This window comes from Chlorocebus sabaeus, chromosome 18 (assembly GCF_047675955.1).
Source record: "Chlorocebus sabaeus isolate Y175 chromosome 18, mChlSab1.0.hap1, whole genome shotgun sequence".
NCBI lineage: Eukaryota > Metazoa > Chordata > Mammalia > Primates > Cercopithecidae > Chlorocebus > Chlorocebus sabaeus.
In genome coordinates this window covers 5,962,236-5,986,800 of record NC_132921.1, presented here as the reverse complement: position 1 = coordinate 5,986,800, position 24,565 = coordinate 5,962,236, and the positions used below count along the sequence as shown (strand labels likewise).

At 49.4% G+C, this 24,565-nt stretch overlaps 1 protein-coding gene across 1 annotated transcript; it reads right to left on the bottom strand.

The window, feature by feature from the left end:
- Positions 1-233: 233 nt before the first annotated feature.
- On the bottom strand, positions 234-23,246 carry DIPK1C (divergent protein kinase domain 1C). The gene is made up of 4 exons (XM_008013772.3): positions 22,991-23,246; positions 12,528-13,205; positions 8,193-8,357; positions 234-2,860 (listed from the first exon to the last, which is right to left on the bottom strand). The coding sequence occupies exons 1-4, from the start codon at positions 23,195-23,197 to the stop codon at positions 2,642-2,644; spliced, it is 1,269 nt and encodes a 422-aa protein (XP_008011963.3). The 5' UTR covers positions 23,198-23,246; the 3' UTR covers positions 234-2,641.
- Positions 23,247-24,565: the final 1,319 nt, after the last annotated feature.

The window sequence follows — 24,565 nt, the reverse complement described above, 5'->3', positions numbered from 1 at the left end:
AGGATGAAGGACTGGAGATGAATAAAGCACCATTTGCTTTAATTTGGATAAAACTTAAAGAGGAATAGCCTAAGCTTGATGAGTTTACTTCCTAATCTTTTTCAGATCCCATCAACGTGTCTCTGAGAGTGTTCTGTCTATCATGTGTTATTACAACAAAACACAGAAATCATTTAGGGAGACATTTTCCTCTATGAGAGGGGTTGTTGCTCAGTTAGATCAGCCAGAAAAAAAGTCATTGGTCATATTCAAAATACTGAATATTGATATACACAGTGTTAATTTATTACATTATATAAAAGCATTATTTTGCAAGGTTTCAAAATTGAAAACAAAACTGAGCTTCACCACAGTTTAAGAGCCACTGCCCTAATGGGAATTCCCAGGCAGGAATGGAAAAGGGTGTGTGTGTGTATGTGTGTAACTGGGTAGCCAGACATAAAGGGAAGAGATAAAACAGCTCCCTTTCATCAATAAAACCACAATCGTCTTGGATAATTATATATTGCATTGTCCCCATCGTAAACAAAAACATTTGTTTCCATTTTGGTTTAAATGAAAACTAACTGTTTCTCTTTTCCAGGCTGGCTTTGCTGCCTGGTCAGTGAGCTCAGGCCACTAATGAATGGGTGGCATCCCAGCGTCTACCCACGAAAGACCCACTCTGACCTCCCAGAGCAAAACCCCACTGTTTAAAGGGCACAGAGGGCAAAGTCCTGGTGGCTTCCCTCCTTCCCTCCCTCCCTCTGTCTCACACCCATCTTCCTGTAAACCTTTTTGCTTGTAGAAAACCTGCCTAGAAGGTGAGCATGGCCCAAAATATGCCCCTGACCACCACAGAAAGGCATCGCACCCAGCGCAGCTCTGGGGAAAATAGAAGCCTCCGCCCAATAGCCCAAACCCCGCCCTTTTGTTTGGAATCCACTAGTCCTAGGCCTGGCCATCGAACTTTGGTTTTAATTTACTTGTGCCGCAGGGTGACTGACATGGGTTTTTTTCTTCTTGCTAGAATACAGTTGCAAAGTGAGTCTTCATGTCCATGATGAGGAGGCCCTCTGTGGATCTCAGTGTCATTTGGAAGATCCCCAGTGGTGACGGGTAAGAATAGCAGCTGGCAGTGGGCCTTCCCACAGGTCTTTGGGGAAGACAGAATTTAGAGCTGGGGGCCTCTGATCATCCTAGTCCTTCACACAACATTTCTCAGCGTGCCCTGAGGGGCAGAGTCAGTAAATGGGACCCCAAAGTCTGGAAGAAGGCACTCCCATTTCTCTGGTTTAGAAAGGGGCTGCAGGCCAGGATAAGAGATCATTTGGAATGTGTCAATTTGTGACTTTCACGACATCAATTTGTCTTCTTTAATGTGTAAACTGCCAACGTGACTTCCTGATTCTCTCATCTTTCTCGATTTCCCTTTTCATGGGATTTCTGTAAAGGGGTGACCCGTTGGTTTGTTGAGCACTCATGGGTCACAGGTATGGGTAGAAGCCAGGTCCCTTTAAGTGAAAGCTCACTGGCTCCACGTGGCCCGTCCCCCTGTCTGTCTTTTGCTGGAAAAGCCTCCTTGGGATCACCACTGATGAGCATATCATGCCGCAGTATGACTTGATGCCTATCACTTGGTCCTCAGTCCATCAAAAGAAAGGTGCTGGTCTCTGGTCCTGCCTGGAGTCAATGCTGACCTCAGCATTTGTTCTACTGTAGATTTTTGCTGGAGGTGAAGACAATGCTGCATCAAGCCAACCTACAAGTCCCTGCCCAGGGGAAGGTGCATTGCAATACGAGGCTCCCTAAAACCCCATCCATAACCTTGGTAGATTCCACAAAATGAAAAATACTATTAGCTGCCATTACACACGCTCTCCAATGCAAATTACATTCCCTAAGGATGCAATTTATTTTCTTTTCATTGTATTTAATTCCAAAAGAAAGGTCACACTTCTTTGCTTGGTAGGCAAGCTGTTCTGAAGGACACACTAGAGAAAGCACCACTCCCCACCCCAACCCACATTCCCAACACACTCACCTGCCCACACTCACACAATCACATACACACACCCACACTTGCATACACATGCTGACTCCTGTGCACTCATGTGCACACACTCATTCACACTCTTCGACACATTCACACTCAGGCATACTCATACGCCTCATGAGCACACTTACCTGTGCACACTCATACACATGCAGACACTCACGGGCACACTCATACATGCTCAATGCTCATTTGCACCCAGACACAGGCATACACATTCATTTGCATGCACGCACACACTTTTTAATGTAACGATTTACAGGAAAGAACAGCTGGAACTTGCTGGGATAACCAGGTACGAGTGCTCTCTGCAGAGAATAATGGCACACAGGTTTGTGTCTTCTGACTGAGGGCCCTCCTGAAGGGAGGTCTGTACCTCCTCCCTCATTTTACACAAGGCGACAGATCAGAGGCCAGGGTGGGACCAGAGCGAGGGAGGCATCGTCTCTGGCAGCAGCACTTGCCACTCCACACTGTGGAGGCCAGAACAGCACCCCAGACAACACTCATTTGCACAGGGGAAATGGCTCATCTTTCAAACAATGGCAGAAGAAATCCAGCAAAGGTCACTTTTCCTGTGTGAGTATATTGAAGGCCAGAGAGTGGCTACTTCTCTGCCTCCTGCAACTCCCTCAGTGTGGCTTGGAGGAGTCGGCGAAGCTTCCAGAACACGCTGGGGGCGTCTCTCCCGGCGTTCCCGCTGGGGACCCCAGGGTCTGCACATTCCTGCACCGCCTCCTGTAACTGCAGCTGAAGCTGAAAAGAGACCGCAGAACTCTTGAGAGGTGCCGAAAACCAATGGCGAAATATTTTATCACAGATGACCTGAGGGAAAGAAGGTGGGCAGTTAATTTAGGGCAGCAAATCCTCCTGAAAGCTTCCCAAGCCCAGGATTGGTTCTGAAACAGATCTCGGCTTCTCTCCCACCCCCACCCCCGTCCTTCAGGGAGCACACTCCAGAGACCATCCGATTTGGAAACATGCATTCACTTCTGCCCCTTAAACCCTTCAGCACCATGAACAAGCGATGCCTCCGAGAGGAGAAGCCAACGTCTGTGTGAGGCAGAAACTTCCCTTTCTAGCCCCCTAGCAGATGGACGAAGCTCTGGGTGACACTGTAAAAGGACTGGACACATTTCTAGGGAGGAAGGGAAGCAAAAGTCACAGTCACTGCTGCAGAAGGAGCTGGTCCTTTGCAGACCTGAGGGAAGTCAGCTTTGCTGTCACCACCTGGAGATGAGATTTCTTATCCACAAGCCAGTCCTAGTGACCACATTGACCATCTGACCGGGTCGTCCAGGGGGCCAAACAGTGCATGAGGGAGAAGTGTGTGAACTTGTGTGACTGCCTGTGTAGCACTTTAAGGCTCATGAAACAAAGGTATATTTGACAGAAAAGGCTGCAGGCATAAGGATCTTTGAAGGCTCTGTGAAATGTGTTATTCTAGGAGCAGAGGTAAAAATTAGACACTCTCTTTAATTCTTATCAGGTATGAAATTCAGTGATGCTGAGGATCCTGGAAATTTCTCCCTGTAAACATCTTGTTTGTTTTACAGCTCTGACAGCATCCCCCACATTGGGAGAAATGACCTGCCAGCTGCATGGTGCATCATGCTTTATTACTCTATATCACATTTTATATCAGACTCCATTAACAAACGCCTCCATTGTAAAGAGCCGCTGCTTCACAGAGGACAAAAACCTTCAACTTCTATTTCACAATCCCTGCAAAGGCAAGGATTCTTTTCAAAACCTAATTATGGCTTTTTTTTTTTTTTTAATAGAGAATACATTTTCATGTGCAAAATTTAAAATGTTCTTAAGGCTAGACTGCGATCTCAGGTTCCACCTCACCCCGACGCTCAGCTCCCACTCTGAGAATGAGACATTCTTTGACATACACATTTCCTTTTTCTTTTATTTCACACATAGGTAATATATTATACACACTGTTCTCAATCTTCCACCCCTGTTTATATGAGGGAGATCCCTCCAAATTGATTTTTCTTTTTGAGACAGGCTCTCACTCTGTCCCTCAGGCTGGAGTACAGTGGTGCCATCTTGGCTCACTACAACTTTGACCTCCTTTGTTCAAGCGATCCTCCTACCTCAGCCTCCTGAGTAGCTGGGACTACAAGGGCATATACCACCATGCCTGGCTAGTTTTTGTATTTTTTGTAGAGACAGGGTTTTGCCATGTTGCCCAGGCTGTTCTTGAACTCCAGGACTCAAGTGATTCACCCACCCTGGCCTCCCAAAGTGCTGGGACTACAGGCATGAGCCACCGCACCCAGCCATTCCCTCCAAATCAGTTCTGATGAGGATATTCCATGTGATTTAATGGCTACTTCTGAAATGTGTGCGTGTGTCATAAGTTATTTCACTAGCTCCCTACAGATGGAATTGCGGTTGCATAATAACTTTTGCTATTATGAACAATGCTGCAATAAATGTCTTGCAGATATATGCTATTGCATTTTGTGCATGTGACTATGTTTCTAGAAATAGGATTTCTGGGTCAAAGGGCATGTGCATTTTTTGTTTTGATAGATACGTTAAATTGACTCCGTAAGATTTCTTCTCATTTACACTCCCCAGCAATGTATCCAAGACTGCTCATCCTCCCTTAGCCACTCCAACACAAATGTCACAGATTCATTTTGCCAACAGATGGGTGAAAATGGTTTAATTTGCATCTTTCTTAGTTTGAGAGTTATGTGTGCTTCCTTTCCAATGAATGGTCAAGTTTATATTTTTGGCCTTTGTTGTGTTCATTTGTAGATGCTCTTTATATCTTAAGGACATCGCCCTTGCTTTAGGTTGGTTCCCCAGAAGTAGACTCGAAGACGGAGGTTTGCACACAGGGATTCTTTGAGGTCTGTCCTTGGGAAGCACACTCCATGGAACTAAGCAAGAAGTAAATGTGTGGGGCTGGGGGGGTCCCTGTAGAGTTGTCCCTTAGTGAGGCACAGGGGGCCTGGTGTCGGGCCCACCCTCTTTAACCAGTCACTAGATGCTGCCCCTGGAAAGTGGGTCTCCCCTTGGCAAAGCCAGTCCTGGGGGGAATGAGCTCCAGCAGCCGGGGATAAGCCCCCTTCCACCCTCTACATTCCTGGTCTATAAGAAGAACTCCAAATGTTTTACAAATATTCTCATTTAACTTTTAAATTTGCTCTTTTTTTTTTTTTTTTTTTTTTTTGTAATTTTGTTTTTGCCAACATGGGTTTGTTTGTTGTTGTGGTTGTTTTTTCCGAAAGATAATTAAATTTGTGAACTGTTCCTCTTTGGCTTCGTTTCATACTTACAAAGGCCTTCTCTATACTAGTATTTGAAACTCTCCCAGCTTTTTCTGGTACCTTAAGGATTTCTTCTTTTTATGTGTAAGTATCTGAGCCATCTGGAATCTAGTCTGAGGTCAGGAGGAGGGAGCTACCTTGGTGTTTGTCATGCCCGGCAGCCAGTTCACCAGCACCGTTCACTGTGCAACCCAGCTCTCCCTGCTCTGGTCTACAAGGCCCCCTTTATCAGAGGCTAAATATTTGTATTTCATTAGTCTATTTCTGAGATAGTTTTTATTCCATTTCATTGATTTGTAAATTTATATAGAGCAAGAATTTTGGGGGTAATTTGGGTTGAAAATGCAGAATATTAAGGCTGGGTGTGGTAGCTCAAGCCTGTAATCCCAGAATTTTGGTAGCTCAAACCTGTAATTTTGGGAATTAGAATTTTGGGAGGCCAAGATGGGAGGATCACTTGAGGCCAGAAGTTTGAGACCAGCCTGGGCAACATAGTGAAACCATGTCTCTGCAAAAAGTAAATTAAAAAATTAGCTAGGTGTGGTGGCTTGCACCTGTAGTCCTGTTTATTTGGGAGGCTGAGGTGAGAGGATCCCTTGAGCCCAGGAGTTTGAGGCTGCGGTGAGCTATGGTTGCGCCACTGCACTCTAGCCTGGGTGATGAAGCAAGACCCTGTCTCTAAAATAAAATAAAATAGAAATAAAAAGTAAAAAACCAAGAAAATATAAAATAAAGAAAATTGTAATCCTACCTTCCAGAAATACTTGCTTTTGACATTTTGGTATATAAGGGATTATATACTATTTAACAGAAATGGAATAGTATTGTAAATATTAATTTGTAACCTGCATTTTTTTCACCTAATAATGCTTCATATTTTCTCATATCCTTAAAGAAAATGTAATTTCATTTTCAGGACTTTATTCAAAGTCAATAATCAGATATGTGCACAAATAAAATTGCTCAGCCAAAGAGCATGGCTATGTCTAACAGCCACGACCCCTCAAGAGAGAAGTAATTCACAATCACGTTAACAATATAGACACTTTTCTATTTCCCTGAAGCCTCAACTGTTAATTAATAGCATTTAAATAACTACTCCCAATAGGTAAGTGAAATTTACAATCATTGGATTTTAATCTGAATGTCTTTGAATGGTAAGATAAAATGTTTTTCCATCCGGCGCGATGGCTCACGCCTGGAATCCCAGCACTTTGGGAGGCCGAGGCGGATGGATCACGAGGTCAGCAGTTCATCCTGACCAACATCGTGAAAGCCCGTCTCTACTAAAAATACAAAAAAATTAGCTGGGTGTGGTGGTGGGCGCCTGTAATCCCAGCTACTCCGGAGGCTGAGGCAGGAGAATCTCTTGAAACCAGAAAGTAGAGGTTGCAGTGAGCCAAGATTGCACCACTGCACTCTAGCCTGGGCAACGAGAGCAAAACTTTGTCTTAAAAAAAAAAAAAAAAAAAAAAAAACGGTTTGTCCAAGTTGTTTGGCCATTTAGATTTCATCGTTTGTGTGTTTGGTGCCTGTTCTGCCAATTTTCTTTGTGTTCCTCTTGCCCCTTGATGAATTGGTAAGAGCCCTTTCTACAGAAAGGGTGTAAACTCAGCCTCTCATTACATCGCAAAGAGCAGGCATTTGTGTTCCCATTTTGTGGGTTAGGATCGCAAGGTGGTGGACGCTCAGGTGAAAATTATCTTCTTCCCACAGCTCAAGAAGAATGATTTCATGACGGACCTCACCAAGGGTGTGAGTCCACATTAAAGAGGCTGGGATGGAGACGCCTCTGGAGGCCGCTACATTCCTAGGCTTCCTGAAAGGGAAATGCTCAGTGATTCTTTGGCCTAAAAGGTCTGTGTAGACTCTGAGATGGTGGAGTTGAGGTGTTCGTTTGGCTTGGTTGGGACCACTAGGTTAACAGCAGACCTGTCCCTGCCTTCCCAAATCATCCCCCATCACGGCTGATGCGCACCACACGGGGCTCCTCTCTCCTCTCTCTCCTGCTCCTACCTCGCCTGCTTTTTGGGTCTGCAGTGGCCTCACATTGGCCTTTCAGGTTTAAGGAATGAGGAGGACAAGCTACGGTGGAGGGCCCTCTAGGGGAGTGGGCTGGATTGTATGGATCCAGAGCCTCGTAGGCCATTGCATGCAACCAGGCCATAGGGGAGGTCTGCCTAGACACTGCGGGGCCTCCTCCGTGTATGATCAGTGCCTGTGGGCCCAGATGTCTCCGCCGTCACCTGGAAGCCCCAAGTGAGGGCAGAAAGAGACAGCTTCTGCCAAAAGAGGGGAGATGCTCCAGCCCCAGCTGGGGAACCTGAGACCCACCAGCTCTGACTGCCTGAACCCTGTGTGTATTCCATTTGTGGCTGGTCTCCTGGACTCGGCTCCTTTCTTCCTCTCTAAACCACCTCCTGGTACTGACCTCTGGCCTGTCTGAATGGTAGTTTCTGTTCAACCTCTAGTTAGGCCAGTGTCTCGGGACTGCTTCGTACCCTTCTCAGTATTATCTTTGATGGATTAGTCTCAGGGTTCTCATCGTGTATGTGCCCATGCTTAGGAGAGGTTGTAGAGACGTGGGGTGGAGCCTGGGCAAGAGGAAGCCCAGCAGCCAGCTCTGCGGGGAGCTCCCTCATCAGATGCCCCTGGTCGCCTGACCAACAACCCTGGGGGTAGGCAACCAAGAGCACATGATTGTCCCATCCCCACCCTCCTGCCTTTATTGACCACATCGAGCCGGATGGATGGCCTGAAAAGGTTGACCTTGAGCTCCACTGAGGGTATCTGAAGTGCCAGCAGGCAGAAACAGCCAGACAGCACCCTCTCTCCCCCCAGCCCCGGCAGCCTCTGCTTACCTGCAGGTTGTTGTTGACGCGCTGCGCTCCACACTTGTTGACTCGTAAATCACATCTTGAAAAACAGTCAAAGAAATTGCAGTCTTCATCGTCTGTGCAATTTTGCTCAAGGATTTCCCTCATTTTAGGTTCAAAAAAGGCCATGTCCACATCAATAGCCACCACCTGTAATCAAAACAGCATGGGGCTATCAAAGGACTACTGGTGGGCTCCACGGAGAGAGAGACTGTTCACAACTTCGGTTCACCTCGTGCGGGTGCCACTGTCCAGGTCACAGGTGATCCCACAACTCCCACGAGCCAAGAGGAAAGCCCCGGCCATGCCCTGGGGAGTGGATGGATCCCCTAAAGTGTCCGCATGCATTTTCTTTTACACAGGCGACTATCATAGTTACAGTGGAAGGCTTTAACTGCAAAAAGGACCTCTGCAGCCACCAGTGAAAGCCCAGGATTTGGAACTATCGCCACAAGTATCACTTTTCGTCTTTAGTCATTTTCTCAGCTTTGCAAGTAGCATCTCTGAGAGGCCTTATACATGAATTTCCCCTCCGCTGCCTTACCACATGGGTCTCTGACCTTCAAAGGTCAGGATTCTAAAAGCTGTAAGGTACAGCGAATCTATTCCCGTGAATACAAGCAATCCAGGGAATCCTCGTTTGAGTGGCGGGTCTCCAGGTGTGATGGAGAAACTGAGGTGGGCAGTGCCTACATTCTCTTCATGGCACGTCTGTTACCTGAGTCAGCTGGTTTCGGACTGACCAGTCAGACAACAAAGTGGGGGAAATATCAAAGTTCTCGAATTAGGACTGATACACAGAGGCCCTGAACAGGAGCGACGCCTGAGTTCCACTGTCATCGTGAGAACCTGATGACCGCTGGAACTTCAGATTTATCTTCCTGGCATCGAACCAAACAGACTTCAAAACCAGAGAGAGAATAACTTCTAAATTATGTAGCTCTTCCTCCGCCACCTGGATGCAACAACAAAAACAGATGAGCTCAAACCTGACAAAACCTGGAATCTGCCCAAATCAAGCCGTTTATAGCTTCGAGGTATTACACAGCCACTAGGAAAGTTGATGAACTTGATGGAGTCAGTGGCATTTCACAAGCCTTCACAGGTCAGCATTGAAATATCAGCCTTTCTTTTTCCCTCTGGGAGTTTCAAAAAGGGTTTCATTTGCTGGTCATTGCCTCTTCAATCCTACGCAGTTTGGGAGGCACCTTTTGGTTTTGGTTTTAGTTTTTCATTCAGGATTGATGCTAGAAGGCAATGAAGTTTCTTGGGGATTATTTAGTAAAACAGAGCAGGGGAGAATAATTGAGTTCAAAATATGTGGAGAATAATAAAGATAAACAATACAGACAGACCTTTTCTCTATTTAAGGGGTTTTGCCTGATTACTAATTCAGGCGCCGTAAGCAACTTCTCGTTTTAATCTTTCCTATCCCATTATTTAGCCAAAACAAATAGCTGATTTCATTATTTACCCTGGTTAATACACTAAAAGTGAATAAGGACTATGCTAATGAATCTCGCATCTTTATAATTCATTATTGGGGCTACACGACTTTTCTATTCTTTCCATGGTTTCTCGCGATCTCCCCAGCCTCCCCTGGGCCCCTACTTTGAATTTTAGCTTCTTGTAACTTCTCCTTCCCATTTCTGATAGTTTCCTTCTCATCTCCCAGGGAGAGCCAGATTTATTTTTTAATTTTTAGTGTATGGGGTTTAGAATGGATTACAATTCTTATAAACATAACCCTATGCACCTAAAATAAGAACAGTATTTTTAAAAAAACCAAAAAACCTACATCATGTTTCTTAATATCAAGAGAATCATGAAGTCCTTCCTGCATAAAATTACCTAACTTGCCTCATCTTCTTCAAACTTCCTCCTGGCATCAGAATAGGAAGATGAATGAGAGTTATTTCATTCTTCACCAAAAACTGTGGCCCTGGAGTAGGAAGCCATACCATCTGTTGGAAAAGATCACTGACTGGCAATAGTTTCGGATCATGAAGATTCCTAGTTATTCATTTACAGCCGCTGGACACATTCTCAAGATCTGCAAGTGTGCACCTGCCCTGCAGACGAGAGAACGACTGTGAATGACCAATTCTTATACCTCCACTGGGAGGTGCCCCTTCCTTCTGCCAGGGCAGCCCAGCAACCTGGGCTCAAAGGCAGGACCCACCTGCCGGGACTCTGAGATCACTAGCTCTCAAACTTGAGCACACATGAGAATCAACTAGGAGCCTTGTTTTGAAGACAGGGGTTGCTGGCTCCCACCCCCACCATTTCAGATTCAATAGGTCTGACGTGGGGTCTGAGAATTTGCATTTCTAAATGAGCTCTCTGGTCATGCAGATACTGCTGGTTTTCACTTAAAAGTTGTAAAATCTTGGGTAAAATAAGTCCTTGAACTTCAGGGTCTGCAAGAAGGGTGGAGAACAGGACTGGTGAAGGGGATTCCTCCTGCCCTCCCCTCCCTATTCTTGCCCAGGCCAAGGCTGCAGTGGAGGTAGGAGCCCTGAGTGGTGCAGCACCAGCCGACAAAATACAGTCTGGTGCTAGGTTGACGATGCACAGTCATTATTTCTTTGAACAAATATTTTCTGCTGATGGTGTGCAAGATACTGGAGGCACAACTTAGGTGGTTCCCACAAACCAGTAACTGGATAATCAACAAGTGTGTAGGTAAAAGCATCTGATGTCGCCCACTCGGCATCACAGACCCCATCAGCCCCTGCTCCTTCAAGAAGCAGATATCCTTGAAGTTCCCGCAACAATTACAGCACCTGCTGGGTCCCACTCATTGATGCCCACTGATACCTGCTGGAGGAATAAGGGAGTGACTGAGTGGCGAGAACTGGCCCGCAGCTGCCTGGAGCTGGGGGAGGTGGGTTGTGCGTGGATACTCCCTGACTTCCTCCTCAAGGCCTCAGTGTGGCTGTGGGTCATTCCCCCCGACACACATATCGGGACAGTGTCTGGGAGATGCTCAGAGTATTGCAGGCAGGGCTGAGTTCCCCCAGAGCTCCCAGCCCAGCACACAGACCTCCTGGAACCTCCCAGAACCTCCTAGCTATTTCCCTGACACTGCTGACTTGTCAGCCCCTCCAGGGCAGCAGGAGGTGAGGCATTAGGACAAAGCACTCAGGGCAAGATGTGTGATGCCCTTCACAGGAATGGGGGCATTACACTGGCAGCAAATTTAGTTTTCCAGCTGCTTTCAGAAGACCATGCCATTCCTATGCTACCTGCCTTGGAGGCCATGACTGGCAGTCACAGTGCCTGCTTTTTGTCCCTTTATGTTGCAACCATGCTGAAGAGCACAGCCCCACCATGAACCAGGCCCCACAGTGACCAGCACACCCAGGTGACTGGAGCTAAGCTGGTCTGGCCATTCTGCTGCCGGCACTGGCCGCGTCAGAATGAACTTGTTACAGCAGGCGGGGGAGCAGAGCATGCCACCTTCCCCAAACCCATCCTGCAGCCACGACATCCCTGCCAGTCTTATTACTACTTCCTGTTGGATGGTCCCAGCGCCTGGCACAGCATGAGGGCACCGGGATGATCACAGCCGCATTAATCTGACATATCAGTGTTCGCCTAGCTGGGTGAAGGGAGAGGGGTTTGTGTTACACGGAGACACTGAGGCTCCTGCTGCTGTTCTTCCACTCCTCACTGTTCTCACACAGCCGCCTGGCCCCAGAGTGGAGATGAGCATGCACGTGCCCTGTGGTGCAGTGGCAAGTATTTCTACCTGGGCAGGGCTTTCCCTTGTGGAAGGCACTAAAACCCCATTTGTTCCTTTAGAAGTTTTACATATGGAATGGAAACTGACTGGAACCTCTGCAGACAAAAAGCACTGGGGAAAGTTACTTGATGTCACAGAGCATGGGCAGCCTGAGAACAGCGTCCCCACACAGGAGGCCATCCTCCCGCATCGTCCTCGGCAGCTCCTCGCCTCCTATGGACTGTTTTCTGCACAAGTTAAACAGACCCGCAAGAGAGGTTGCTGTTACGTGAGCTCGAAGCAGCCACAGAGCTTAGGTGAAGGAAGCAGAACAGCCTTCTGGGAGGACAAAGCTGGCCCAGCCCTCTGCCCCCTACTGGGGGCTCCGTTCATTCAGATTCTCACTGGAGATGGATCTGTTCCTTGCTGACACCCGAAAGGAAGTGTTCTGGTAGGTGGGAGTTCTCTGAGGCTACAGAAGTGATAGTAGTTTGCTAACTCAGGACACAAGCTCAGAAACCTTCTCATTTCCTTCCCACCAGACCCGAGCGCTCCATTCTCTACACAGAAACACACCACCCTGTGCCACTTACTGTGAAGTCGCTCCGGATGGCAAAGTTTTCCGGCTTGATGTCGCAGAGGTGGAGGCGGTGGGAAAAGTCACTGTCAAAATGGTTCACCATGTCCAAGAAGCTGAGCGCGATGTCACTGATGGCCCTGGCCTGGCCACCCCCAGGGGCACCTGGGACCCGGTCCAGGGGGAAGAGTGCCCTGTGGTGGGGGCTGCCCGCGGCGAGGAACTCCACTGCATAGAAGTGGCCACAGGAGCCCAGCACAGGCAGCACGTGTGGGCTCAGGTCCTGCAACAGGCTGAAGTAGACGTACTCCTCCTGCTGCAGCAGCGCCCACAAGCTGGCCAGCTGTCCCCGCCAGCGCGGGCCCCGCCTGCCCGGCCACCATGGCCCCAGGCTGCTGTTGGACAACTCCAGGCCCAGAGCGCTCTTGACCTCCCCAGCCACCATCAGGAGGAGTTCTGCCTCGGGGATGTCCTGGCCACCCTCCCCTGCCTCCTCTTCCAACAGGCTGAGGGGCGGGAAGCTGGAGAAGGCCTCCTCCTTGGACTTGAGGACCACGGGCCGGCCGCGCCAGTCAGCCTGTAGCACCTTCTTGCCCCTGTCATAGTGCAGGCAGCGTTGGAACAGCAGCTTTCCCGCCACACACAGGTCCTCGCAGAGGTCCCCAGCCAGCGCACCGCCCCGGTAGTCCTGGCACTGCAAGGAAGGGAATAGTCAGTCCCCATGAGGAGGGCCAGGTGCCGTCCGTCTCTCGGCTGGGGTTAGGGAAAGGGACAGCCTGGCCTCTGCCCTCAGGATGGTGATAAACCAACTGTGCAGAGAAACCTCAGTCCTGTGGATCGCAGAGGCCACTCAGTCAGTAATTCAGGGGAAGGTTAAAGGAGCCGCTCACAGTCATTACACGACTCAGTTAGGTCTAGGACAGTTAGGCCTTCCCAGTGGCCCTGGGAAGCCAGAGGCCAGGAAACCAACAGGTGAAGGGCTGGACCAGGCCAGTAGCTCTCGACTCTGGCTACACTTCAGGGTCACTGGGAGAGCTTCTAAGTCTCACATCTAAGCAGCTAGGTCAGGTCTCAGCAGAGGGGACCCCAGGAGCCCTATCTGCCCGCAGGCTGGACCACAGTAACGGCCCTTCCTGCAGGTACATTCCTTGAGCTTGCTGTTTTCCACGTGAAATGGAGTGGCCTGTAAAGCTTTCAGGCTGGAGTTTGCAGCTGTTTACAGGAGAAGCCTCTGGAGGATACATGAGTGAGCACAGGGCTCATGGCTGGTGACCTGGAGAAGAAGGGGGACCAAGGAGGACCCATGCAGGATACATTCTGGAAGAGTAGGGCGTGTTTTCATCTGGGCGGCAAGCAAGGCTGTCCACGAGTCCCCGGATGGGGTGTTTCTCCTAAACTTCAGGAGACCTTAGGATGGAGCCACTAGCGGACCTGGCGACCTTCCCCACCACACCACAAATTCCCTGAGAAGCCCATCCAGCCCGATAATCCTGCCAGAGGCAGGGAAGGAAGAAGTGAAGTATGGAAGGAAGGAGAGGACTGTCATCCTCTTCTCTCTTTTCTTTTTCAGAAAATCTAAACCATGGGACCACTTTTATTAGGGGTTGAGTATATTTCCTAATCCCACCTGTTTCCCCAACAAATGAGTCTTCCTCCATGTCAGCAAATGAAGGCCTCTCTTCCTTCCAGAAACTTCTACAGCACATGAAACAACAGAGTCACCCTCGTTCCTCTAAGGCCATGAGAAATGCCAAATCCCAAAGCTGTTGTTCTCACCCCATTTCATGTATGAGAAAGGACCTTGAAGTCTCAGCGGTGGAAGGGCAGCTTTGGTGCTGGGACAAAGGATGGGGCCAAGGGCCACTGAGCTTGGATTCCATGGCCCAACCTTGCTGCCACATCCTCACCTGCTCTGGGCCTCAAACTCCTTTCCTGCGTCGCACCCCATGCCTCCCTGCATGGTGATTGTACTGGCCTAGAGGGAAGTGTGTGTGCATGCCACAGCATATGCATGAGTACCAGGCATCAGGAGAGGCCTGAGAACAGCCTTGGGTTCATAATTGGATACTGCCCAGCCTCGCAGGTGGCCAGGTAGATCAACTTGACCCATCCCAAGCAGATTACAAGCAGCTCCTTGAGGTCAAAAGCTGGACCTCTAGTGTCTAGACGTATAAATAATTCCAAAATCAGGAGCATGGTGGCTCACCCTTGTAACCCCCGCACTTTGGGAAGCCAAGGCAGGCAGATCACTTGAGGCCAGGAGTTCGAGACCAGCCTGGCCAACATGGCGAAACCCCTTCTCTACTAAAAATACAAAAATTAGCCGGGTGTGGTGGTACATGCCTGTAGTCCCAGCTACTAGGGAGGCTGAGGCAGGAGAATCACTCGAACCCGGGAGGCACAGGTTGGGGTGAGCTGAAATTGTGCCACTGTACTCCAGCCTGGGCAACAGAGCAAGACTCTGTCTCAAAAAAAAAAAAAAAAAAAAAAAAAAAAAAAAAAAAAAATCCAAAATCAAAAAACCTCTGAAAACTTACAAGTTTTTGATGACTCATTTGACCTTACGTGGCGTCAAAACCCGGCTGAAAAGTTACGAGCCTATTTGTATCTATATGTGTTTGACTTGGTGTGAATTCACATCCATTTTGCTGCAGAATTATTAACTTCATTACTGGCACTGCCTCATATGCAAAATATAAGGTAGTATATGATCTTTCTAACATTCAACAAGATTTGAATTTTGAGACACACCTGGCCCCAAACCATAGATAAGAGAGGGACTGGGGGCCTTTATAAACACTGCGGGCTAATCGTTCAAAGCGCTTATTGAAAAGAAACACTCCCAGTGCTTAAAAGAAATATCTAGATATTTTTCAGGACTATTTCAGGTAGTACAACAGCCTGAAAGGCCAAAGCCAAGCTGTCTGACTGCCTCCCTGGCTTCCTGCTGGGGGAGGGGGGATCCTGCCAGCCACTGCAATTTAGATCTCTGTATAATGCATTGGGTGGGGGCGAGGGGGGTCTTGCTTGGCTAACACAATGATGCAAGCGAGAGAGACCTATAGACAGAAACTCACAAACCTGGCCCTGGAGCTAGGGACACCACCCTATTTGCCTGGGGCTGACTTTGTGTCTTTGGAAACCCACACCCGTAAGGAAGTTGTATGAACATACACTCACCAGCTGCTTTAAACACCTTTGGAGTTATGCACCTCCTGTGTTCATCTTGGAACTGAACTGAACAGAGTCTTGGTTAAATGTCATTCTTTGGCTTTAACCCTGGTCACTCTTTCCCAGGGACCGGATCATGAAAGGCACATGGGAGGATCCAGACCCTTCACGCACAGCATGCTTTGCTTGCCATCACCTCCACATCGCCCTTTGGAAGAACACAGCAGCCGGTCAAGCTCCTCTGAGACCTTTCAGGAGAGCCCTGAGAGGTGAGGTGAGGACGAGTGATAAGGAACTGAGGCCACCATGAGCAAGAAGATATAGATGGCAGAAGCAGCAAGGGCTGTTTTGTTGGGGTTTGTCCCCTACTAGATCTGGTATTTACAGAGTTTCATGTCTCTATAAATCTGATAAGAAAGTGCAAAACAAAAACAAAAAACAAACAAACAAAACATTATTTCCTGTTCTCCTTTTAAATTAAAAAAAAAAAGCTTCTGTAAGTATGATACCCAAAATAGTTTGATTCACTCCCATAAAATTTTACAGTGTTCTCACATATTTAATGAAAAGTACTTTTGCATAGAGTAGAGAACCATTGAAAAAGAAAGAAAAGCACAGAATAGGATCCAGTGTAGCCAGAGGTGTGACCCTGAGCTGGGAGCTTCAGAGTCCTGCAGTGCTGAGGAGGGGAGGGCGGGGAGACGTGGTCCTGGTTGCAACCGAGAGAGGAGGCTCAGGAGAGAAGGTGTCAGAGAGACACAGGGCCCTGTTTTCTATTAGCCTGTGATAAGCAGAGTGAGGAGCGTGCCCACTGTGACTGCCAGGGCCCTCACCCCTGTCATCTGAACTGTGGCCACCATAGCCACTAGCCATGAAAGACACCTGCCGGCCAAGAAGCCACCTCCTCTTGGCTGCACTGGGATTGGGACTGGCCACCCCCAAATCACCAGCGCCAGCTTTCCCAGCTGTGCCTGAGCCTGGACGGGCCACCATCTGGCCACAGCCGCCAGACTCCGGAGTTCGTGGAGCAGAGGGGACAGCCTTCGAAATTCCTAAATAACATTAGAGTGACAGGGCAGGGCCACAGTGAGGCTAAGCTTGGCACAGATTGGGTCTGCCTCTGGGTTCTGCCCCCGGCTTGCTGTGTGACTCGCTTCCGAGTCTGGAAAATGAGGACAATGGTGCCGTGTCATGGAGTCAAACAAGGTCACAGGGAGACAGTCCTAACACAGTGCCTGGCCTAAGATGGCTCGCTCAAGGCTAGTCCCCTCTCCAGTCCTGGTTAGGAAAGGGTGGGGGGCCAGGGCGTCTTTTTCCTGGGGGAGGTGCCTCTGAGCTCAATTTTGAAAGAAGAGTTAGAAATCTGCCTTAGCAGGCAAGGGAGAGGCCAGCTGAGTCACAGAGAAGAACTTGTACAAAGGCCCCGAGTTTCAAAGTAACCCTGTGTGTTCAGAGACCCAGAAACGGCCCCTGGGAGGAGAGGGCCAGTGAAGCAAGCACCTACTGACAGGCTGGGCTGCTCTATGTGAAATGCCGTCCAGGTGTCTCCATTGGACTTACATGCTTCCTACCCAGCCTGGCCAAATCAACATTTGCCTGGGAGCCAGCCCCATCCCTAAGTGGAATTCTTGTCTTCCTCCCCTACCCCAGCACTCAGTAAATCATGGCCATGTGAGAGCGTCACTGGGTCAGGTCCCCACAGCACCGTGTTTAATACAAACTGTGCCTTATCCATGAAATACAAATCTATAAGAGATTTGCCCCTGTGAATTTGGAGGGCAATTCCAAACAGGAGTTGTGAGACATTCAGAACAATGGTGTAACTGTTGAATTTGGCATCCACCCTATGGGTTTTGGAAGGAAACATTCATTTTGGCTGTTTTTCTGAAGATCAGAACATTGACTTCTAAGCCTGCCTCCCTGGCGCCTGCTTCTTGCTGCGACACTGGGTATCAGAAAGGGCAGAAAGTGCAGGAGGTGACGAAAGCCTTAACCAGACCTGCCAGCTTCTACAGGTAAGGTCTTGGGTTTGTAACCTAACTTTTCAGTATCCCGGTCACCGCGCTTGTCCTAAGAAAACATTTACATTACAGCGACGCATGCTCAAAAACGCACACAGCTCTTCCTCAACTTACAATGGGTGATGTCCCAACAACCCCAGAGTAAGTTGAAAACGGGTTTCATACCCCTAACCCACTGAGCATCACCACTTAGCCCAGCCTACCTTCAACGTGCTCAGAACACTTACAGCAGCCAATGGCAGGGCAAAATCATCTCAAACAAAGCCAATGTAAAATACAGTGTTGACGTTCTCATGTAATATATTGAATACTGCTCTGAAAGTGAAAAACAGAATGGTTGTATGGATCCTCAAAGTGAGTTCCCACTGAATGCATCTCACTTTCACCACATCATAAAGTTGAAAAATCGTAAGTGAAATCATCATAAGTCAGGGACCGTCTGTATACAAGTGTGGTTATGGCACAGATGTTCCTTGATACCCTTTACAATGAAGTATTTTCGGCGTTTCAGTTCCTACTCTTCTTATGTAGAATGCAAAATTTGTCTCCCATGGCTTACCAGTGTTAACGTCTAAGTCTGCAGCATTGGTCTGCATGTCTGGGCCTGCTAAGCACAGAAAAAGATTTCATCCAGCCTTTAAAAAAAAACAGTCAACCTAATGTACAAATTGCAAGTTTGAATTTAAAATTTTTATCAGGCCAGGCACAGTGGATCATGCCTGTAATCCCAGCAGTTTGGGAGGCTGAGGCAGAAGGATCACTTGAGCCCAGGAATTCAGGGCCAGCCTGGGTGGGCAACATGGCAAGACCCCTGCCTCTGCAAAAATTAAAAAAAAAATTAGCTGGGCCACACTTATAGTCCCAGCGACTTGGGAGACTGAGACAGGAGGATTACTTGAGCCTGGGAGGTAGAGGCTGCAGTGAGCCACCCTGTCTCAAGAAAACAAAGGAAAACCCCCAAAATTTTCATCATCTTAAAGATAATAGTAGAATTATGTTATTAGCAGCATGTCCTGTTGAAGTAGCTGGGTTTTTTGGTTTTTAAACTCAATAGAAGTAGTTTATACAGGTCTATTTTAAAAGGTAGTCTTTCTCAGACTCCTCTGTGCATAGGAGGAGTTCCTAAGGCCAGCTTAAAGACAGGTACATTTTTTGTACCCAAATGTGTGTGTATATATAATCCACAGGTATTGGAGTTGGAAATAAACTGAAAAAACAAGTTAGTCTCATTGCAGCTAACTCTGGCGTGCTTTTAAAATTAATTCCATTTGCGGTGGATTTGTGCTTCTCATGGATGTGAAAATATCCACACAGATTCACATTCCCATCAAATCAGTCCTAGCTTTTGTAAGAAGCACTCTTTGCAATCATTGCTTAGTATCTTTCTATGTCGTGGTTCTCAGGCAGAAACAAAACCTGTCCACTCTAGTCTAGAAAAACTGTTGATAAGGTCCCAGAGGTCATGTCTGAGGGCTGGGTTTTCTTTTGTGTGTTTGTTTTTAAGGAGCATTAAGCTCCTATGCAGTTTAGCAACACTCACACTTGACAGTGGTATTCTTTCCGAAGCAGCCATGCTGCGCTTTGCAGAATCTCAGCGCAGTTAGCTCGTCCACTGTGTAACCCCTCTCTACTTTAGGAATGTGGCCGAGCATTCGGGCAGAGTCATTCACTGCTGAGAAATCTCTCTGGGTATGTGCCGTGGATGCTGTAGTCCCGTTGGGACCTCGACAGTTTCTATCGCAGAGGCAAAGAAAGATAAGCCTGCCCTATTAAAAACGAAGCTCTAATGTAGACAACTACATGAAATTCCATCAAGACCTAACTAGCCAAAAGGCAGTTAAGCCTTCAGGATAACAGTCTGTGGGAATATCTTTGACATGCTTTGAAAATGATTTGCTATGGAAGGGTTAAGTATACGAGGTGTTACGTAGGGTTTCCATTATTAGAGAAGCCGCTTACCGTCATGTCCTTGCTACCATCAGACTACACAGAGTCATGTCCTGGTGCCTCACCATATTAACTGTGTGAAGCAGGGCAAGTTACTTCACCTCCCAGGGGCTCAGTTTTGCCATCTGTGAAATGGGGATACTAAAAGCAAATACTTCATAGAGGTTGTCGAGGGAATTCAGTGAAATAAGCCCCATGATGATTCACACAGTGCCTTCCCAGAGGAAGAGTCAACAGACAGCAGCCCACATCTTTTGCCTCTGTGTGAAGGGCTCAGCCTGCAGAATGAATGAGAAGCCAGGCGTATCAATGATCCAGCACCAAGCTAGCCCCCCAGCTGGCTGGGCCTGCTGACACAGCCCACTGGAAAAGCGGGTCTCCGGAGACCTGAGTGCACCTATTTCTTGATTACGGTGTGTTGTTCCTCTTCAAGCCGCCATTAAGAAGAGCCCTAGAGTCTGACCAGGAAAATCTGAGCTGGAAGACCCGGGGCTCAATTCCCTTGGAACAATTCAGGTTGGCTCTTCTAGAAACTTGTCAGTGGGATGTGGTTGGCTAGAGTGGAACCTCCCTGGGGAGGTGGAGTGTGGGCTTGGGGAGAACATGGAGACCTCTGATCCCTATCCCCTGACTCTGACTCGCCCCTAAGCTTTTTCCTCTGATTCCTTTATCCTACAGGTGGGCTCACCCCTGGCAGGCCAGCAGTGCCCCCTGCCAGGCGGGAGCCTGGGAACACTGGCAACCCCCGCTACCAGGGGACGGGAAATCCACCACAACTCCCTGGGCTCTGCCAGAAAGTCTCCCTTCGGCTCAGCTGGCAAAGTGGTTTCTTCTGTGCTTTGGTATTCAGAGTGAAAGCTAATGAGAGTCTGGAGGCCCATCAGGAAAATAACAACCAGTTTTATTATTACAGATAAAAGCCAGGCAGAATGAATCGGAAAGTGCCAGGGGAGCGGAGACAGAGGCTCAATTCAGTTCAAGTCCTCAGAAGACACAATGCCAACCTCCACTTGGCAACTCAGCCCGGCAGAGCTGGGATTGTGAAGACTGGGGTCGTATTTAAACCCTGTCCTAACGGAGAGTGTCCTGGGTAAAACTTGAGCCAGGGCACTGTGTGGGTCTCACATCAACATATGCAGGATGAAAACAGTAGAAAAGGAAGTGGCAGGCAGACGGGGCGGGGGGAGAGAGTTCTGAGAATGTGTAAGGAGTAAGGAACTCAAACAGGGCCTGCGGCAAAAGCTGCTCCCCAACAAACCAGTTCACGGAGACAGCGTCACATCAACACCTAGGGAGATGGATGTGGCCTCCGCCATCGTTCTTTTGGCAGTAGGAAAGATTGAGGGCCTTCAGGGGCAGAACCAATCTCTCCAGCTTTATGTCTGACCAGAAATGATTCCATATGGCTGCCATTGAAGATATATTGGTAAAGCCTCTAAACAGAATTGGTTTTAATTTACGACCTGGAATGCTGGGAAAGTTATGATTAGCAATTACTTAAATTATGCTGGACGATTTAATTTCCATTATTAAGCCTTTCCTCACTTAACCAAAGGTAAAGAAATGAAAAATGGCATTCCTTTTTTATCTTAATCTAAAGGATTACTATATTACATTTGCAAATAGGTATTCCACTCTAGCCAAACCATCAATGTTTGTTTACTATAATTAGTCTATCAGCACTCCCTTCACAAGAAAAGAAAACCAGGGGGGAAAAATTTATAAATAAAAAGGATTTTTATGGGTTCCTAAGAAAAATCAATGAGCTCTTATGACTTAACACTTGATAAAACTGGCCTAGTGTGGTGGTTCACGCCTGTAATCCTAGCACTTTGGAAGACTGAGGTGGGAAGATCGCCTGAGGTCGAGAGTTCAAGACCAGCCTGACCAACATGGAGAAACCACTGTCTCTACTAATAATACAAAATTAGCCGGGTGTGGTGGCAGAGGTTGTGGTGAGCCGAGATCAGGCCATTACACTTTAGCCTGGACAACAAGAGCAAAACTCCATTTAAAAACAAACAAACAAACTTGATGAAACCTAAGTGTAACACTAGAAGGGGTCAATAGAATCTATGGGTGTCTCACCTACATATGTTCAATTCACGATGACACTATGACCCGCGTCAGAGTTAATTAGGGAGCATAACTTGTTTTAGTTGGTATACCTGGCTCACTTTTTAAAAAAACAATTTCAATCTCACTTAAAAAATCATTTACTTTAAAAACCTTTGTGGTCTCACAGTTTGAAAATCTACAATCTCAAAAGGCCCACCCATATGTAAGCAACTGGACTGAAAACTTCCCATGTGTTTCTTGAAGAGTTTTTAGAAAATAGATCACTTTTCAAACCAAATGCTTAGACGGTCACTATTTTAGGAAGTGAATAATCGCTTAAGAAGTCATGTAAGAGTTGTTGCTACTATCTTCCCCTTTCTGGGATTTAGGGGACTCCACGTTTATTCAAGTCTCCTTTGCGCCTGAAAGAACGGCTAGCCACGTTTCCAGTCAACTAAAGGTGGGTATTTCATTCACATGATGTGAGCCCAGCGCACGCAGCAGTCTGCAAAATGCCAAATGTGTCTTCCTCGCCCTAATTTTCCGGTTCAGTTGAGGAGCTGCTGGGTGCGAGCTTTCGGGCCCTCCCGGGTTAGGAGGCTCCTGTCGAGGACCCAGGATCCAGGATCCCCCCCGGTCCAAGCCGCCTTCGCAGCGCGCTCTGCTCTCCAGAGCGCACGCTGCATCGGTTCCCACAGACCGCGATCGCGGAGAGCCCGGGCTCTGGAGCGCAGGAGGGCCGTGGTCCGACCAGCCCTCCGCATGGGCTTGGCGAGGTAGGGGGAGACCTGGCAGTTCAGGGTGGAATCACAGAACGCAGGCTGGGCTGCAGCGCTGCGGACCCGAGAGACAGAGGCGTGGCACCCCTGATCCCGAACCCCGCACTGGCTGGTGCCCAGAGCCTGGCGGCCTGACACCGGACGCCGGCACCGAGGGGCTGTCCGGAGGCTCGACCAGACCTAGACACTCGTATGAGACCCGCAAACTTTCTTCCGGAGCTCGGGCTCAGGAGTGGCGAGAGTAGGACGGAAAGGCTGTCTGGGGACAAAGGGCAAATTCTGGCGAAAAGGGGAGAGACACCCCAGCTAGCCCACAGAGCATTCCCGGCTGCTTCCCCATTCGGGGGACCAGGGCGTGCGCCTCTGGCATTCCACGCAGGTGTCGGGACCCCACGCCCCCGGCGGGTGCCACCCAAGTCCCCGGGGAAGGCTGGGACTCGGGGACGGGTGCGATCCCCCCTCCCGGGACGCGCGGCGCGGGGCAGAGCGGCGGCGGGACTTACCAGCGCGGCCAGGATGCGCCGGCTCTTCTCGTTGGTGCAGCGCTCGGAGAGGACACCCGAGTGCGCGCGGAGCAGCAGTGCGGCCGCCAGCACCCAGCCCGCGGTCCACGCGGCGAAGGCGAGGAGCGCGCCCCGCCCGCAGCGCCCGCAGCGCCCGCGCCGCCCGCACCAACCCGCCCGGCCCCGCGCGCCCGCCGCCCGCGCCATGGCCAGCCCGGCCCGCGCCCCGGCCCCGCGGCCGCCCGCGCCCCTAGTTCTGCACTCGCGTCGCGGCTCCGCTGCTCAGGCCCGCGCGGCGGGGAGGGGGCACAGGGGAGGGGCCGAGTGAGGGTTGGGGCAGGCCCCGCGCCTGGGGCGGAGGTGCGGGGAGGGCGTCCAGCAGCAACTCCCCGCGAGCCCGAGCACTGGTTGGGGGTCCACTCGCCGCATCCCCTGCTCCACCCTCCCCACTTTTTTTTTTTTGCACTTTTTTCCCCAAGAAGACCAGCTCCCCACTTAAACAAAATCCGGGTAGATTCAATCCCTTTTCTCTTTGGGTACTGATTCCTCCGACTACATATCTTCAATTGTCACATTGCCCGCCTGCCCCCCTTCTTCTCTGACCGACTGCCAGGTGACCCTGACCCCGCGCTTTTCACAGCACACCCTCGCCCCGGGGGCTGCAGCGCTGTTCCCACCCGTTTACCTCTCCTCTAGAACCGCCCTCCTCTGAGTCTCACCCCAACTTGGGTTTCCTCCGGGCCCTCCCGGGAGTGAGATCCGGAGCGTGCGGAGAGTCGGGGGTCGAGGACAGCCAGGAGGTTCTGGGACGACCCAGCCCTCTCCTTCCCACGGGCACCCCTGAATCAAACCCCTGCCGTCTCCTAGGCTGGAAAACTCGCCGGCGTCCTCTTCAGGGCTACAAAGAGCTGCTCTGGAAACGTCTCCCCGGGGAGGAGAACACGTCCACCACGTGTGTCTAAATCTGTATTTATAGATTCGCAGTATCATCTGGGAGAGCAGGCATGGTGTTCGCATCCCAATCGTTCTGTAAAGCAGACTGGCCCTGGGCCCACAGGGCGTCCCTGGTTCTCACCAGCATCCCCCACCCCACCCAGGGATGCTTCTCACTCCCTGAACGCCTTTCTCCAGGACACAGGGAGGTGGCGCCGCCCCAGGGGAATTGTCACAGCTGAGGGACCGTGAAAGCCGGCACGCCCGGTGGCTCCTGCGTTCACTGAACAAAAGCTTATTCAGTGCCCAGTGCGTGCCAGCCCATCCCGGATCGCTCTCCCGCCTGCCCTGCGCCTGAATTTCACATGACCCATTCCCGAGTTTAGAGATAATGGAAACATGCCCTGATCACGGCGTGCTGTGATTGTCCCACAGGAGCTGGCTTCTTGCCCTTGTCTCTTCTGCAACTCTCTGGTTTAACTTTGTTTTATGGCTGGCTCGGCGGTAGGAGTCCCCAGGAATTCGCAAACATCGGGTTAACAAACCCTGAGCCCCAAGAAGCACTTTGGGACACCACAAATATGCCCCGAATACAACAGACCCTTGGGGTTCGGGTATCACTCAATGAATAGCAGTAAGGTC

Coding starts and splice junctions, on each gene's coding strand:
- DIPK1C (XM_008013772.3), bottom strand. CDS start 23,197: ATGGCGCGGGCGGCGGGCGCGCGGGGCCGGGCGGGTTGGTGCGGGCGG. Junction 13,206..22,990: donor GGCGCATCCTGGCCGCGCTG/GTAAGTCCCGCC, acceptor CCTTCCTTGCAG/TGCCAGGACTACCGGGGCGG. Junction 8,358..12,527: donor CCATCCGGAGCGACTTCACA/GTAAGTGGCACA, acceptor TTTTGATTACAG/GTGGTGGCTATTGATGTGGA.